The 16,993-nt window shown below is 39.4% G+C and overlaps 1 protein-coding gene and 1 pseudogene across 2 annotated transcripts; both read right to left on the bottom strand.

The window, feature by feature from the left end:
- Positions 1-4,599: 4,599 nt before the first annotated feature.
- On the bottom strand, positions 4,600-6,323 carry LOC143878254 (D-ribose-binding periplasmic protein). Its single transcript, XM_077380554.1, has 3 exons — positions 5,834-6,323; positions 5,585-5,727; positions 4,600-4,992 (listed from the first exon to the last, which is right to left on the bottom strand). The coding sequence occupies exons 1-3, from the start codon at positions 6,090-6,092 to the stop codon at positions 4,888-4,890; spliced, it is 507 nt and encodes a 168-aa protein (XP_077236669.1). The 5' UTR covers positions 6,093-6,323; the 3' UTR covers positions 4,600-4,887.
- Positions 6,324-10,731: 4,408 nt separating this feature from the next.
- Positions 10,732-16,993, bottom strand: LOC143879352 (xyloglucan glycosyltransferase 4-like; annotated as a pseudogene). Its single transcript, XR_013251205.1, has 6 exons — positions 16,414-16,993; positions 14,820-15,128; positions 14,452-14,742; positions 14,263-14,376; positions 13,790-13,897; positions 10,732-11,093 (listed from the first exon to the last, which is right to left on the bottom strand). The product of XR_013251205.1 is annotated as a xyloglucan glycosyltransferase 4-like (transcript).

Below are 16,993 nucleotides of genomic sequence, written 5' to 3'. Positions count from 1 at the left end.
ACTTATGCCTCGTTTGGATACCTCTTGGATTTGGATTTATCTAAACTTCTATAGGTCAATAGTGTCCAAAGTGCTTTCTATAGGTCAATAGTGTCCAAAGTGTAGTTGTTAGAAGGTGTCATCAGTTTATTGGCTCATCCAAGTAAAGGGCAGTGTATCTTTTGGAAAGAAGGTATGAATACTTGGGTGAAGTTGAGCAATGCAGTGCGCAACTACTTTAGTTAGGCACATGAATTGTGACAGAAATATAACTCGAGTAGATGCATTGTGACACTCTTGTGGCTGGGCAACATTTGTTTCCTGGTTAAAGAAACATTTGGTTATGTCATGCATACCTTGGAAATTTATATCCATAATTATGATAACTAGGCATACACCTCAATGAATTCTTCTCATCTATTCTGATGCCACATGTTTTTAAGTATGCTAACTAGGCATGCACGCCTCAATGAATTCTTCTGATCTATTCAGCTGCTATGCATTTCTTTTTCTGATCTATTTAAGAAAGTCACAGTGCACCCATATGAGTCGAGTCGGGTCGGGTTTCAGGTTTTTTTCCTTTAAACCCGGCCCTACCCAAGATTAGGTCGGGTTTTCCAAATTGAAACCCGACCCTACCCAAGAGCCATGATTTCTAAACCCGACCCATGTTATTTTCAGATTGGGTCGATGTGGGTAGGGTTTTTTGGACCCAAGTTGCAACCCTAGTATCCGGTATAGTATGGGGAATCTATTGTGGAAAACCCACATTCAGAATACAGTCGAGACACCCCCGGTCTGTATATAAATGTTATTTATCCGCCTACAGTCTCTTTTTCGGTGATTTTTTTGAACTAAAGGGAATGCTCTCTCTCTCTCTCTCTCTTCAAGTCCATCAGGGAGGCCTGCTCTCTCCCATCTTCTATCTGTCCCACACACCAGCAACCCTCTACATCGAACTCAAGGTCATCGAGGTCTCCACCTTATTCCTCGTCGACCCATTGCCTTCCTCATTGCTGATGCTACCACATCCCTTATTACATCAACATCGAGAATCACATCCTTTTTCCTCAATTTCCCATTCTCTGCTATAAAATCCTCTGGTTTTTACCTCATTTCCTCTCACACATCAACATTCTCAGTTTTGAGGGCTTAAGTTCGACGCTGGAAGAAGGGCACCTGCAGTGCCACCTGAGTTGCGTTTAGAAGATCTTTTTGAATTGGAAAGCCCTCTTTTGTTCTTATTGTCAATGTTCTTAAGCAATTTTAGTTACTCCACTATTATCAATTTTCAAACTTTGGGTTTTTCTGGTGTTGTAAATTTCATGAAATGTTATCTACTGAAGAATAACTAGTTTAACCCATCTGGTATTATGCGAGAAATGTAGGGGACATGTCTCCCTGTACATTAAAATAGAGGAATACAGGAAGGGCGTCAAATTCTTGCCATGGTCCCTAGGGTAACAGTTGGGGGTGGTGGACAGAGATTATAGTACTGATGGGCTTGAATTTATGCCTGCAACAACTGAATTGTAGCAGTTTATTTGCTGTGTCAAATTAGGTAGGGAGCTCTTGTCATCTTCGCTGGCATGAAGATATCAGCATATTAATTGTTGACCTTAGCTGCCAATCCGAGGCTAACCAGGAATAGATTCTCATGGATCATCTTGTTGGTGATAATTGAAGGAGAAGAACAGGAAACAAGGGGCGTTGGGGGTTGGGGGTTGGATAAAGCAAAGTAGATAGTTAGTCATTCTACAAAAAAAACTAAATACAAATCCAAGAGAAGGAACCAAAGAACATGTTGCTGTTATGACAAATAGATAGTCCGACTCTCTCTCTCTCTCTCTCTCTCTCTCTCTCTCTCTCTCTCTCTCTCTCTCTCTCTCTCTCTCTCTCGGATCAGCATGTGTGGAAAAAGTAGCCAGTTGGAGATACCAGGGCTCCAGGCTGGATTTGTAGAGGGAGAGGAATGGTAGGAGGGGGAGGACTGGAGATGGAGACTTGTGGGGTTTTTGGGGTTTCCTATGGTTTCCGTTGTGTGTGTGTGTGTGTGTGTGTGAGAGAGAGAGAGAGAGAGAGAGAGAGAGAGAGGCATCTCAATCATTCTATTAAAAACACAAAAAAGAGACTATGGGGTGGAATTGCTAAAAACAAGTGCTATAAGTGCATTAATTTGTTCCTTCTGTATGTTGGCAATCCTTCATGCATATGCAGTACACATCTGGTACAAGCAACATGTCATATTGAAGTATCCAAATAGCATAGGTTTCCATCCCCATCTATCCCTCACCCTTGTGAGAATGATACTCGCACCCAAACTATGCAACATGGATGAGCATCCCTAAGTCCAACCTAACATGGATGAGCATCAAAGAACTTCTTAGGACCTAGTTTTGTTCCGATTAATAGGTTTGAGCTCTTCTCTGTATAAGTTCATCTAAATTTCACCAAGGTAGCTAGCTGGATTAGTGTGAGTTAGTTTACAAATAATTAACCAATAGTTTTCTGTTGGACTTTGTTGATAACCGAGAGATCGCTAATCTCTCAAAATAGGATCAAACTCAATGTGCAATCAATGACAAGATAAGGTGTAAGAAATACAATCACAAAATGCAAGAAAACATAAGATTTACATGGTAAGACTGTGTGCTTAAGTCCACAGGAAAAGAGAGTTTCACTATTTCGATTGTGGTTACAAACTCTATTTTCTTCCTTTCCTCTCAACCAAGAAACGCCCAGGAAAATTCTTTCACATGAAACCCTAATATGCGGTTTATACATAAACGCCACTATGTCAAGAATTACCGAAATACCCTTATAATGCAAATTGAAAATTAAATTTTCTTTCCGAAGCGCTGCCCTGGAAACCATGACAGCGGTATGCTAACCCTTACAACCCTACCTCAACCCGGTGTGCATTGCGCACATTAGTCCTGATGAGTCAATAGCAGAACACAAGACATCTGCACAACAGATTGCTTGTTGCATAGATAGTCCTAAATGGACAGTCTAGTTTTCTATTGGATCTGCCAGACTTGGCCAACACACCATATGCAAGTTTGGCATTAAAATACTATATGTTTTGCCGTGTTGGACCAGGAGATAATCCCCATGCCAATCCCTTAAAAATAACAAAGCAGATTTTGTAGGTATGGAAATGAAAGTTACAAGCTCTAACGGTAAGTACACTAACCCTTATACACTTTTCATTGTCCTTAAATGGACAAAAGGGGAGCTCTCAACCAACAGATCCTGTAATAATTTGAATGATAGAGAAAAAGAAGAACAAGAAGAAGAGAACATTGAAGATGAGAGTTAAAGAACAAGAAAAAGAGAACATTGAAGACGGGAGGAAAAGAGGAAAGAACTTACCTATAGAGAATGGACAGAAATTTAAGAGAAAGTTACCTACTTCATCTCACTTTCTCGCTCTTCCGTCTCTATTATCATCTTGTTCTCATTTTTCAGGGGAAATTTTTTTTCCTTACTGACTGAGATTTCCAAACCAAATTACAGCTAGATTTCTTTTTTCGTTTTTCTTACTGACCAACGTCCCTCTCTCTCCAAATTAGTTATGAATTTCTTTGTTTTGGCTTGAGGTGGATACCTCAAAATTTTAGTGGCGTTTCTTGATCATGTTGAAGGCAACCACATATACCACAGAGAAGGCAAATCTCCCGCTGAAATCATCTACCTTGAATATCCTACAGAGTGTTAATTTTTTTCGGAAGACTTGTCAGCCTCTTTACTTTAAAAGCCAAGTTTCTTTGACCTGAGTTGAAGAATGACACTTATGCGTTGTTTGGCAACCATGATTTCTATTTTCATGGAATATTAGTTTACCAAGTGTTGAGAGAGGCAGTGTTTAAAAACGCGGATGTGACGCGGAATGCGGCCAAAGAAAATCCTTGTCGACTCGGCGCGGACGCCTCCAAGAATGTGGTTGACGCGATCGACGCAGTCATAACTCGGGAGAGTCAATGGAGTTTATTGACTCTGTGGTGCAAAACGCGGAATGCGGATGTGGTGTCACGCGGAATACGGCCAAGGCGAAAAGGAGTCGACTCGAACGAGTTCCTTGTTGAGTCAAGGAGTTTTTAAACACCGGAGAGAGGAGTAAGGAGGGTGGGCGAGGGCGAGAATTCAGAGGACATGAGCCAGGATTTGATGCGAAGTGGCTGAAAAATAAGGAAAACTTAAACTCTATTCTGAATATAATATTTCTTTTCCCTGTTTGCATCCTATTCTCACCCACTCTTCACTCATGCCCTCTCAATTCTCTCCCTCTCCCACCCTCCTTGCCCCTCTTCCACCACTTGATAAACCAATATTCCAAAATTTCATGGCTGCCAACATGGCCTTAAAGGAGAACATAATACATGGAAATTATCAGAAGCTGCTATTCCACTCCCTTCTAAACCTTCACAAGTATATGAAATTTTACAAAACTTGGCATTGTTTATTCATGTATGAATTGATTGTGAAACAAAATGTTGGCAGTCTTAGAGTTGGTTTCTATATGGTCTGAATTTCCACTCATCTATCCGTAATGTACTGACACAACTAACCCATACCAGAAAAATCAATTTGAAGTGCAGTTTGCATCTGTTTGATATATATCATAAAGCTGAATTTAATTTCATTCCAAAACAGTAGTTGATTACAACATCAAACACATTTTTTTTTTTTTTTGCTATACAAGGATTCTATTCCAGTGAACTCTTCAAATGCAGAACTTCTCCTTGACAGTACTTTGGAATCACTGAGAATTCTAGTCACCTCCATGATGTCTTATTTATTTCTAAGCTCGAACAATTTAGAAAGGATAACCTTTTCAATTGCAGTAATCTCTCTCTCTTCACCTGCCTGTTCATCTGTTATAATCATTCTCAAAAGCCTTTCTCATCAGCTTCCAAGCTCTGAAATACTGTGTAAGGAGGGACGCCAGTGTCGTGATGATCTTGAACCTGACAGTTTTGGCTTTGGTTGATGCCTATCTTGGTTTTCCTCCTGAAATGTTTGACAGTAGGTGTGTTATGAATGGTGTTAACAGTCACTTGAAAAGCCTTTGCTGAATTCAGATTTCAATCCATTGCAATGCTCAAGTCTCTGATATTTAGGCTCTGTTTGTTTTGGGTTTTGAGAACCGATTACAGAGTCCAAAACTGATTGTTGGGCTCAAATTTACGTTTACACCTTGTTTGTTTTAGATTATGACCACCAATTGTGACTCCAAAACCTATTATTGGACTCAAAATTACCTATTATTGGACTCAGAATTAACCGTAATTTTGAGTCCAATAATAATAGGTTATGGACTCGCAATAGGTTAACCTAAATTAAACAGGGCCTTAATTTTGAGTCCAACAATCAGTTTTGGACTGACAATCGGTTCTTAAAATCCAAAACAAACAGGGCCTTAAATCTAGTTAAGCCTCTTACTCTCCCTCGCATATCAGACCCAAATATATGTCAACATGAAGGCCATGTTTGGCGACCATGAGATTTCTTTTTTCATGGAACATTAGGTTACCAAGTGTTGAGAGAGTTACATGGACTAAACCAGACCAAATTTTCTGACACACTCAGACAGGAGGTTTACCTGATTCACCTCCATTTCAGACTTTGCTTCTGTTACAGATTCTAAACTTTTCGGCTCCCTCTCCCTCTCTCGCTTCTTGATCGATTCCGACTGGTTTTTCTTCATCCTCGCATACTTCTTCGCCCACAATCCTTTCATAACCTCTACAACCCAAAAAACAGGTAAGTAAACAAAACTCCTTACTTGAAAGAACACATCCAAGAAAGCAATACCCATGAAGAACAAATACAAAAGAAGGATCAAACCGACCTTGAGCGGTTACTAGCCGATAAACTTGGCCCAGAAGAAGCATATCCTTGGGCCGTAGAAGCTTCACGCGCGTGAAACGTATACCGTTGTTCTCACGCTTCTCTTCCTCCTGTCGACATAGAGTAACTAGCGCGACGTAATGACCCGGGTTACTTCTCATCACTTCTCTCGCGGTAATCGGCCAATACAACCTCTCTACTTTCCCTCCATGGTGTTGTATCACCACAGTCGCTGAATCCGCAGCCTGGCAATTCCCCATCTACTTCTCCCTAAGAAGTAAAAGTAGAGGAAGAAAAAAAAGAAGAAACTATGGGTCTTAAGTTTTTGTTTCCAGCTGGTGTGAACAGAGAGATGGCATGTAAAGAAGCAGAAGAAGAAGATAGGTGTGAAAGAGAAATAGAGGAGGTGAAATGAGCACAGGTCTCTTTTTTCTAAGCACAAAACACATCACATCTTTTGTCTAAGCAGGGCCCCCAACCAACAACTTGCTATAACTCTCTCAAATTTCATTCTTTCTTCATTTTTACTGTGTATATTCCTTTGCACAGTGTACATCTCACCACCTTTGAAAGGAAGCACATTTTGCTTTGAAGCTGGTAAGCTTTCCACGTGGCAAGCTCCCATTGGACACGTGGAAAAACTGCATGGAAGGGCGTGTTTTCTATTGCCTACCGAAGCGTGAGATTCCGTGACGACGAAAAAGAAAGCCACGGGGTTGGGTGGGTCCCACCACTGGCCCCACATCATTCTTCTCTTACCACGTTGTAATAACTACACGTGACATGCGGCAGTAAGTGCACTCATTTGGGCATGGGAGTAAACCAAAGGCTGCTGCTTCTCTGAAACATTCTCCTTTCTACTTTTTAGCCTTTACTATTTACTTTCCAGGGTCGCTGATATTTACACCCCTCTTGTTTTGGTTGTGTACACCCTTCTCTCTTTGTTTGACTTGGTTCATTGTGTCGTACAGCTCATTTGTCGCTTTTGAAATTTAAAAGAGAGCAGGTGTCAGATACTAAAACAAGTGGGGCTAAATTTTTAGTGTACGGTCAGATTACTTGGAAGATTCCTATGGTGGGCCCAATCATGGATAGTCCACGATAACAAACAACGCAACGGTTCAAATTCAACGAAAACAGTACACATTATTGAATGTTACTGCTGAGTATTCTTTTGGGCCAGAGCGAGTAAAATCAGATGAACGGTTCAGATCATTCAAAGACAGATATTTGACAGTAGATTTATAATTTCTTGCTTTACTCTTTGGCTGGATGATGTGCAAGATCCACTAGACTAAATACCAGATGGACATTAATGTTTTCAAAGATCATTATGATTTCTCAATTGACTAATTATTACATAAATCAATCTTCTAAATCTAGGGTTCTTAACTTCTTCAGGCCCTGCTTGGATTGGAAGAAAAACCTTTCTGATGGAAAAAATTTTCTTTCTTTCAATAATTTATGGGGGAATGATATAAGGGGGAGTGATAAATCGACTCCCCATGTGTGTTTCTCTCTCCTCTGGGTTAGAGAGAGAAAGAGGAGAGAGATAGACACATAGGGAGTCGATTTTTATCACTGCCCATGATATAATTGTGATTAATTTAGAGGTAATATTATCATAAATTGAAGGTCCGCTAAGTAAAAATTGAATAGGGTTGGTTTAGGTTATCTTTTTGTGTGTAAAAAGGGGAAATTTTAGAATATCTTTTCTTGCCTGAGTGAGAAAAAGGAATAACCCATCTTGTAAACATTTGGTTTCCTAATTGTGCTATAAAAAAATAATAATAAAGAATCTAGAGTTCTTTGGCTGTATAGGAAGTCACCACTGTTAAACTTCCTTGATTTTAAATGTCATTTATGTGCCCATGTGGAAATGTTGGGGATCTAGGGCTCATGGAGTCAATGACATCCCTTTCCAGTTCGAGGACCGAGAAGAGATGATGTGTTACATGAAGGATCACATATTATATGGTTTGGTTGATTTAAATATACACTAGCTAGTGGGTCTCCTTGTTCATAATTGTAGAGTGGGGGGACAACATATTTTGGTCCCAAACTCCCAATGTCATTCTATTGGCTATAATTTCTAATTAAACCCCCCTACCAGATAACATGAGATTTTTGGGGGTTTGGGAAGGGATAGAATTCTCCTCTCTGTCATTATCTCCATCAGTATACGAATAAAGTTTGATAGTGTTGCTTTTCTCATATGGGTTGATCAAAAGGAAATTGAGAGATTTTAAAAAGGGTAAAAGTAGGGCGCTGATATTCCTTCCCCCACGGCTGGCTAACGTTAAACGTTAGGATTTAAGTATATGTCACTTTCCTACCGTTTGACCGGTCTCTCTCTCTCTCTCCACACACACAACAGGAACAGTTGGTGGGCCCAACAGAAACCGCTGGTGGAATGGTGGGCCCATCTTTGAACAACGTAGGCCCCGCCCATGCCACACCATAGGATAATTCAAACCGTCCATTTGATGGGCCATAAACGTAAATAGGTTGCGTCCCAAAATATCATTTTCATAGGCTGATCCTAGCCCTCCGATCTATATAGAAACTACATCTTATGCAAACTCTATAGATTGTAGGGTTGTGATCATCCTATGGAAATGATTTTTGGGGCACAACCTATTTACATTGTGGCCCATCAAATGGACGGCTCGGATCATCCTATGGAGTTGGTCGTAAAGTAACATTAAGGCCCGTCCACAACATAGGACGATCCAAGCCATCCATGGTTTGGATAATCCTATGGAGTTGGTCGTACAGTAACATTAAGGCCCAATCGTAGGCCCCACCGATATTTTTTCAAATTGAAGCGTACCGTCCACAACATAGGATGATCCAAGCCGTCCATGGTTTGGATCCTCCTATGGTGTGGTTCGTACAGTAACATTAAGGCCCAATTTAGGCCCCACCCATATTTTTGAAAATGAAGTGTACCGTCCAGACCGTAGTATGATCCGAGCCATCCATTTGATTGGCCATAACGTAAATGGGTTGTGCCCCCAAAAGGGTTGGCCCATCAAATGAATGGTTTGGATCATCCTGTGGTCCTACAGTAACATTAAGGCCCGTCCACAACATAGGATGATCCAAGCCGTCCATGGTTTGGATAATCCTACGGAGTTGGTCATACACTAACATTAAGGGCCCTTGATTGGATCCCTGTCATTGAGTGTCAATGATTTTACTTTCTCAACGGATATAAATCTGCTACACTTAATGGGAAAAGGGCCCTTGATTGGATCCATGTCATTAAGTGCCAATGATTTTACTTTCTCAACGGATTTAAATCTGCTGCACTTAATGATGTGGATCCAATCAAGAGCCCTTTTCCGGCACTTTTTGCAAGGGCGCCCTTGCATCTATCATCCCATCTATAGTTAATATTGGAAATAAGGGAATTTATTTCTACCCCCATTTTATTTGTCTTTAAATAAAATTTGATGCATTTCCCGAGCCTTTTCTCTGTTTCTTCCTGGAAATGGCTAATTTTCAGGAAAAAGGGTTGGAACTTGGAAATGCTGGGAAAGTAGGTGGAAATATGATTTCCCACTAAATAAATATAGCAATATTTAAAGGCTACGGATATATGCACTACCATATTTTGATAATTGCACACACTCATTTTGTCTTTTCTTAACCAGCTGTCAAAGTTTTATTGCAATTCCCTAGAAGCTTTCAGAAAGTCAGAGGCCAATTAAAAAGGAAAATACAAGGTGAGTTAGTGCATTTATCAAAACATGGTAGTGCTAATATTGGAGCCTATTTAAAAGGGATAAGAGGCCATACCATTGCACTTAATGATGTGGATCCAATCTAGGGCCCTTTTCGGGCTCTTTATGCAAGGGCCCCCTTCATCTATCATTCCTCTAGATTGATATTATGGCAAATACATTAGGAACACTTCATTTTACTTCCATATCAATGACTAAACAAATCATGGTTTTAAATTTCGACCGAAATTTCGGATTTCGGTGGAGACCGACACCGAAACCACACAAAACCGAAATGGTCATTTATTTCGGCCGAAATTTCAGAATTTCCGAAATTTGACATAAAAAATCTGTTTTACGACGATATCCTTCTAATTGAGCCATAATCATATCATTTCCCTCATAAATTGTCTGGGATAAATGTTTTTCTTCTACCCCTACTTTGATACACAAGGCAACATTATGATGGAAGTTTGGAACAATCCAAAAATAATTTGTCTTTGTATCCTTTGTCATATTATTTTGTGGCTTAAACTTTTAAAGAACACAACAAGATGAACAACCACAACATGACACATTAAACAACCCGATTATTATAAAGTCTCGATTCAAATGAAAAAGATAAGAATATAAAAACCAAATACCGATCATGATAGTTCTTCTACAACAATAATGGTCCATGATCGAGATTTGACCACTTTTTTGTATAATGTGTACACACTGATTTACAATAGGTGGGCCTCACTTATCACCGTTGCATTATCCTAGGTGGGGATGGTTACGACTGACATATTATACACTATATATCAGCACACCCATGTTTTAATATTTGCACAGACCCACTTTGTCTTTTCTTTTTTAATTGGTTTTGTGAGAGCTTTTTGGGATCTGTAATAACTTTTGTAAAGCTCGTTAAATGCTAAAAGATTAGATGCATTAGTGAAAATATCAAAATATGGTTGTGCTGATATCATTTCCCTATATTTATCAATGGGATTAGCTAGGCAATCTCGTGGTTCACTTTTGCAGGAGCGAACAGCACCTAGAATGAATTAAATGAATAAGACAAAATCTGCTAAAAGGTGAGATTGGTGCCTGTTCTATCCTGCAAAAGTGAGCGGCAAATTGGCTTTCCACGAAATTCCTCATGAATATGTAACTTTGCCCCGATTTTGTACGGCTGGAGAATGAGTTTTTCAGCTAGAAGAATTGGATACCAGAAGAGTCCAGAGTCCTTGGTCATACACTGTCAGATGTATGAGCTACACTGTTAATTGCTGTATACTTTTGAGTTACAATTTGACTACAAGGATATCTAATGTGCGTGATCTGATGAAGCAGAATATTGGGACTATCTGAGCTGATTTGCATCTTGCCATGTGTTCAGAACCTGGTTTAAATTGCAATACATTCGGCCATTCCAGGAAAATTTGGAGCCTTTTTTGCTTCGATTCCAGCACCAAATGTTGGAGCCTTATATATTCTCTTCAGAAGCGTTTGGTGCAGGCCTTGCAGCATTCTTTGGACAGCACCCTGCCTAAAAAAGACAGCCCAACAAGGAAAGATAGAGGTTATCATTGGTGGGATAGGTTCCATTCGTTTAAGATCGATATCGGAAAGGAAGAATTGTACTCCCTACCTTTCAGTTTCGTCGAATTCTTTCCATCAGTCTGATTGTGAGACCATGTTGTCCAAAATCGGTCCGATCTTGTAAGAACCAGTTAGGTAATGATATAACGTTTTTCTGTCTGTGGAGTGGATATCCTAGTGGTATAAATGAATCCCTTTACAGGATGCATCTGTTGCCTTTTTTATGTATATGTCTTTTCTGTATATTTGATAGGTAAAATGGATTCCAATAGCAAGAAGAAGGAATTTATTTCTTGCCATTCTTGTATATTATCATGCTTTTGCCCTTCATCATTTACCTCATGTTTTTCTCTTAGCTCTATCTCTATGCAATGAAATATTATCGACCATATGTTTGTCTTCAGATCAGTTAACCTAGTACTCCTCGAGAATGATTGAATTTGATTTAGGCAAATTGCACAGTTGTTAGGTTAGTAATGCTCATGTTTTGTGCACTCGAAGTGATCCTGCTTAACTAATTATGAACCAGGCATCATTGGAAGGACACACATGGAGTGTTACGAGGACCGACCCCCTCCCCAACAATTTCGCTCCAGGCTTGCATACCCTCTCTGTAATGTAAAATGGTTTGTACAGTTCATTTGGAATTCTAATTGCCAATGAACAGGGCATAACACATGGAGTGTTACGAGGACCGACCCCCTCCCCAACAATTTCGCTCCAGGCTTGCATACCCTCTCTGTAATGTAAAATGGTTTGTACAGTTCATTTGGAATTCTAATTGCCAATGAACAGGGCATAAAATACAGCTCATTTGTACAGTTCAGCTCCCTTCTCTAAATAGTGGCCTTTCTTTTAGCAAAACCATTTGGTTTGTGTGAACTGGTGTTTCTGCAGTTCACCTAATTACACTTCACACTTGTTAAATAGTTCTACCACCAATTTCTGGCATAATTGACTCCCTGCAACTTGTTGAGAAAGAACAAAGATACAATTTTTTCCCTCTGAAAGGGCCAAAGATACAAAATTCATCCATCCTCTAGAGCCTATTTTCCTTGGGGCACTTGACCAAATTCCATCTCAAAATCTTGAGTCCCTTTCCAAAGACTGTTAAAACTATTCACAAGAAACTTATAGCTTCAAACATCTTGTTTGCCACTATGGAAGAACAGATTCTTTCTCATTTAACTCTAATGAATAAATACAAATATATGATTTACCTCTCAGTATATATATGAGAAAACGGTTTCTACACACTAGTATAGATAAGTTATCTACACACTAGCTTAAAATGCAGTAGAGGGCATATTGTTTGGGTGATCCAAATCATTCATTTGATTGGTCCTCACATAGATAGGGTGTCCACAAAAAATCAGCTCCATAGGATCATCCCAACCCTACAATTTGTGGAGGTAAAATGGACGTGTATAGACCCTCACAAAATTTGTCCATTTTTTGCCTCCACGGTTTGAAGGGTTAGGATAATCCTATGAAGCTGATTTTTTGGGCACACCCTATATTATATATATATATATATATATATATATATATATATATATATATATATAGAGAGAGAGAGAGAGAGAGAGAGAGAGAGAGAGAGAGAGAGAGAGAGAGGAAAAGGATTGTATGCTCGAGTGCCAAATCACATGGGTCCCACATTTTTGTGCTGATCCAAACCATTCATTTTCAAGGCCCCATCATAGATAGGGTGTGTACCAAAAATCAGGTCCATTGAATCATCCTAACCCCTCCAAAAATGGAGGGAAAAAATGGGCAGATTTGTGGACAAACAGAGTTTGTCCATTTTGACCTCCACAAATGGATGGGTTAGGATGATCCTATGGAGCTAATTTTTGGTACATACCCCATCTATGTAAGGGCCTTTCAAATGAATGCTTTGGATCATCCTAACAAAGTGGTCCCACATGAGTTTGGTGCACTTGAGCGCACCTAAGCTTGGCGCGTTTGAGCGCACAACCTTTTCCTCATATATATATATATATATATATATATATATATATATATATATATATATATATATATATATATATATATATATATAGAGAGAGAGAGAGAGAGAGAGAGAGAGAGAGAGAGAGAGAGAGAGAGAGAGAGAGAGAGATTGTTGGTTTCTCCTTTGCATCCAACAGAAGTCTGTTATATGCTCATCTGCATAATTGTCCCCAGCTGTGATGAAATTTGATGCTAAAAGACCAAGAAAGAAAAGCTGTAACTACAAGTCAATTCAACACTTCAGTAAATAGCTCTTTTATAGTCTTAGATCTCAATTGTGTATAGACCACAAAACTCAACTCAACTAAGCCTTTGTCCCAAACTAGTTGTCTATAGACCACAAAACATGAAACGAAAAAAAATCCGATCATTTCATGCCAGCTTATCTACTGCCCAATCAATTCTAGCCCTAAAAGAAGAAATGACACTCCTTGAAACAACAAGACATAGAAATGGATACCATGAGCTGATAACAGACTCCTCGCAACTGCCGTAAGAAGAAGAAAAGCAAGTGCTAGCTCCTTCCTGTGGAGGCGATTACTCTTCTTGACCAATGGAACTTCTTCTTGTTCCCTTAATTTGTTCAATATTTCTAAATCAGATTTGGAAGAATGTTTGTGTACCTGTGGTTGGTTTATAGCCTTTGATTCTTTCTCATCTACTGCTAATAAATCAGGTTCCAATGACCTCCCCGCCTTCTTTGTCACAACCCACTCATAAGCACTCCCCAACTGAAAAAGGCCCGAAACCATAGCATTGAATTTTGTTAGAGACATTGTGTTCTCAAACATGAGATAAGGCACTACGAAAGGAAACGATTTCTGGGCTAGGAGGATGTTCAGTAGAGACATAAAAACCGGTATGTAACTCATCACCCAGACTGGTAATTTAGCCTCCGGGATGAACATTGTCAGTGGAAGGATAATGCAGAACAATGTGAATGAATAGAAGGGGAGTATCAATTTCCTTAGAAGAAAAAACAGAAAAATCAAGTTGGCCTTCTTCCATGTGGAGACAGAAAACCAATTTAAGCACCTCATCAAAACAACTTGGAAAGCTCTAAATTCTAAATTAAGAGAAATGAAGCTTCAAATACCTTCGATTTTAAGACATCAGGAAGGCACAAGCGGAAGAGTTGCATTGGCCCGGAATGCCAACGGTGTTGTTGTTTCTTGTATGCTTCATAAGATTCTGGAAGTTCACAACGGACCTGATCCAATCACAGGATTAAGCACAACTATAGTTGTATAACAAGACTTATAGTTTCACTGCTGAGTAAGCTTACCTTGACATCATTGAGAAAGATGAATTTCCATCCATTCAAATGTGCACGGACAGCAATATCCATATCCTCAACAGTTGTTCTCTCAACCCAACGTCCAGAATCCTCGAGAGCTTTAATTCGCCATATGCCTGCAGTCCCATTGAATCCAAAGAAATTCAGAAATACACCATTAACTTGCTGCTCCACCTCAAAATGGAAACATAGATTGATGTTCTGGAGCCTTGTGAGCAAATTCTCGTCTTTGTTCACGAAAGACCAGCGGGCCTGGACAAGACCCAGTTCGGGATTGCCCTGCAACAGCAAATGGTAATATCTTTAAGAGATGGTTCATGATAAGACTAATTTACGAGGAAAGAATTTTGGGATACCTTAAAAAATGGTATAGTTTGTTTTAGGAAGTTGGGATTGGGCTGGAAGTCTGCATCGAATATGGCAACGAATTCTTAGTCCTTCACATAGTCACAAGCCATGGCAGACTTAAGATTGCCTGCTTTGTAGCCAGTCCTGATGAGCCGATGCCTATAGAGTATGTTCACCCCTTTTTGACCCCAAGAGGAAACCTCAGTTTTAATTAGTACCTGTATATTTTCATCGTCTGAATCATCTACGACCTGAATTAGCAGTTTCTCCCTTGGCCAATCTAACTGACAGACAGCTGAGATCGATTGTGCATATACCTAAATGCCATGTAATCATATCCATTTCAGCAACAACAATGACAGCATAACAAGCAATACAGCATGAACACAAACATCCAAGACATTGAAATGTGAAAACTTGGAATGATTATAGGCTTGATATGTTACAGTATATGATTAGATGATCCAGAGCACAAGTGATTTTTAAAGCATTAAACCCCTTGTGATTATATTATTTCTTACTAGAATAGGGAGCTCTAATTAAATTTTACTTGGAATGGCTTTTCTCAATTGAAGACAGACAACAATTTACGCCTGGCATTTAAACCGTTTGATCCGTGGCCTTTATTAGTTGGATTCATGGGCAAGCTAGTTTGAACTTTGAATAGAATCTGTGAATTTTTCCTTTTGAATTGGGAAGTAGAATTCACCTTCAAGCTCACCTAGCTCATTTTCAATGTCTTCACTTGATTAAACCGTAGTTCTAACCAACACTTTACTACATGCATCTCAACCGAGACCTCTTTTCAAGCATAAGTTCAGCTCTGTAGCTCTTTTTTTTTATCGGTAAGCTGGGGTTAGGTGGACCCCTACCAGTATATTTGCTCTGTTTCCTTATGTGCATGTTGTTTGATTACTTGAGTTGGATGATGACTTATCCATTAGCAATTACTACTTATGCCCAAGGTTTCCATGCACTTTAATTGCAATTGAAAGCAAGGGGTTTGAGTGATACAGTTGGAATTGAATGAAGCGAGGGTATGACTACTTATCAATGGCTTTTCTCATGCATGCATGATGCTCGATTAAAGTCTTGTGAAAGAGTAAGGATAATTGTATGTTACTGTAGCTTCAGAAATTATGGCCATGGACTAGTTCAGTCCAAGATGAAAGTGATTCTTGACCATTTTTATGTGCTTGTTTCCAGAAATTTTCAAAGACAAAACAACAGTCTTGCAACTTTCACTTGTTGGAAATTTGGACAAACTTAAGGACTTTTGAGAGGAGTTTACTGCTAATTTCACCTGCATCATGTATCTAGGTACTTTTTTGGTTTTGGATGTTTCTGTGTTTTATGGTGGGGGAGACCTTGTCTGCCTTTGTAAGCGTTGCTGTCTATGAATAAAATTTTCATGTTAAATTCTCAAAATAGAACAAGAAATCACTGTTTCATCAGTAGATATCACAGCTCATCTGGTTTTCTTTACAAATCAATAAGGCTCCAATCTTGAAAAAGGGCAGACAGACACCAACCCATAAGCAGAAAGCAAAAAAAGGAGAGACATTCAAGCAAAGTTTGAAGGGAATGGACTGGATCTATTACCTCTCTCTCATTGCACATTGGAATCTGAACAAGAACCATTGGAAAACCTGAAGAATCCCCTGTGCTATAGACGCCTTCTTCTACTTCTGGCCTTAACTTCTTATACTTAATCCAGAAATACCCAAAACATAGAATTATCCTATCCAACGATTGGACTATGCACAGGAAAATACAGAATTTCGAAAGTGCTTGAATCAAGGGAGCAATGTAATCAGCTCTGAAAGATTATCAAAATAGAAACATCCAATGCACAAGATTTTGAACCTCCAACGGTTGAATCAGATGCAAATTCCAGCCTTTGAAATGGCCAATGGTTTTTTGTAAGAGGATAACCATGGAAACAATAAGAGAAGCTCGGATAAACCTCAACAGCATCCTCCTCTTTTTGGGTTCTCTCTTTTCTTTTCTTTTCTGAAGAAGAAGATGAGGCGTTTCAAGGTCACAGGAACCAGACCACAGATAGCCGTGGCCAACCAGGAAAGTCAAACAATAGCTCTGTTGGCTCTGAGGGGAACCCAAGTAAATTGTTTGAGGTTTTTAGATTTTTCTTTCTATGGAATTGCTGGTGAAGCAGGGCAGT

Source organism: Tasmannia lanceolata, unplaced genomic scaffold, assembly GCF_043159265.1.
Source record: "Tasmannia lanceolata isolate RefF3 unplaced genomic scaffold, GAP_Taslan_0.1 ptg000006l, whole genome shotgun sequence".
Classification (NCBI taxonomy): domain Eukaryota; kingdom Viridiplantae; phylum Streptophyta; class Magnoliopsida; order Canellales; family Winteraceae; genus Tasmannia; species Tasmannia lanceolata.
This window is presented reverse-complemented; position numbering and strand designations above follow the sequence as displayed.

Coding starts and splice junctions, on each gene's coding strand:
- LOC143878254 (XM_077380554.1), bottom strand. CDS start 6,092: ATGGGGAATTGCCAGGCTGCGGATTCAGCGACTGTGGTGATACAACAC. Junction 5,728..5,833: donor TCGGCTAGTAACCGCTCAAG/GTCGGTTTGATC, acceptor TTTGGGTTGTAG/AGGTTATGAAAGGATTGTGG. Junction 4,993..5,584: donor CTGAAATGGAGGTGAATCAG/GTAAACCTCCTG, acceptor CAAACATTTCAG/GAGGAAAACCAAGATAGGCA.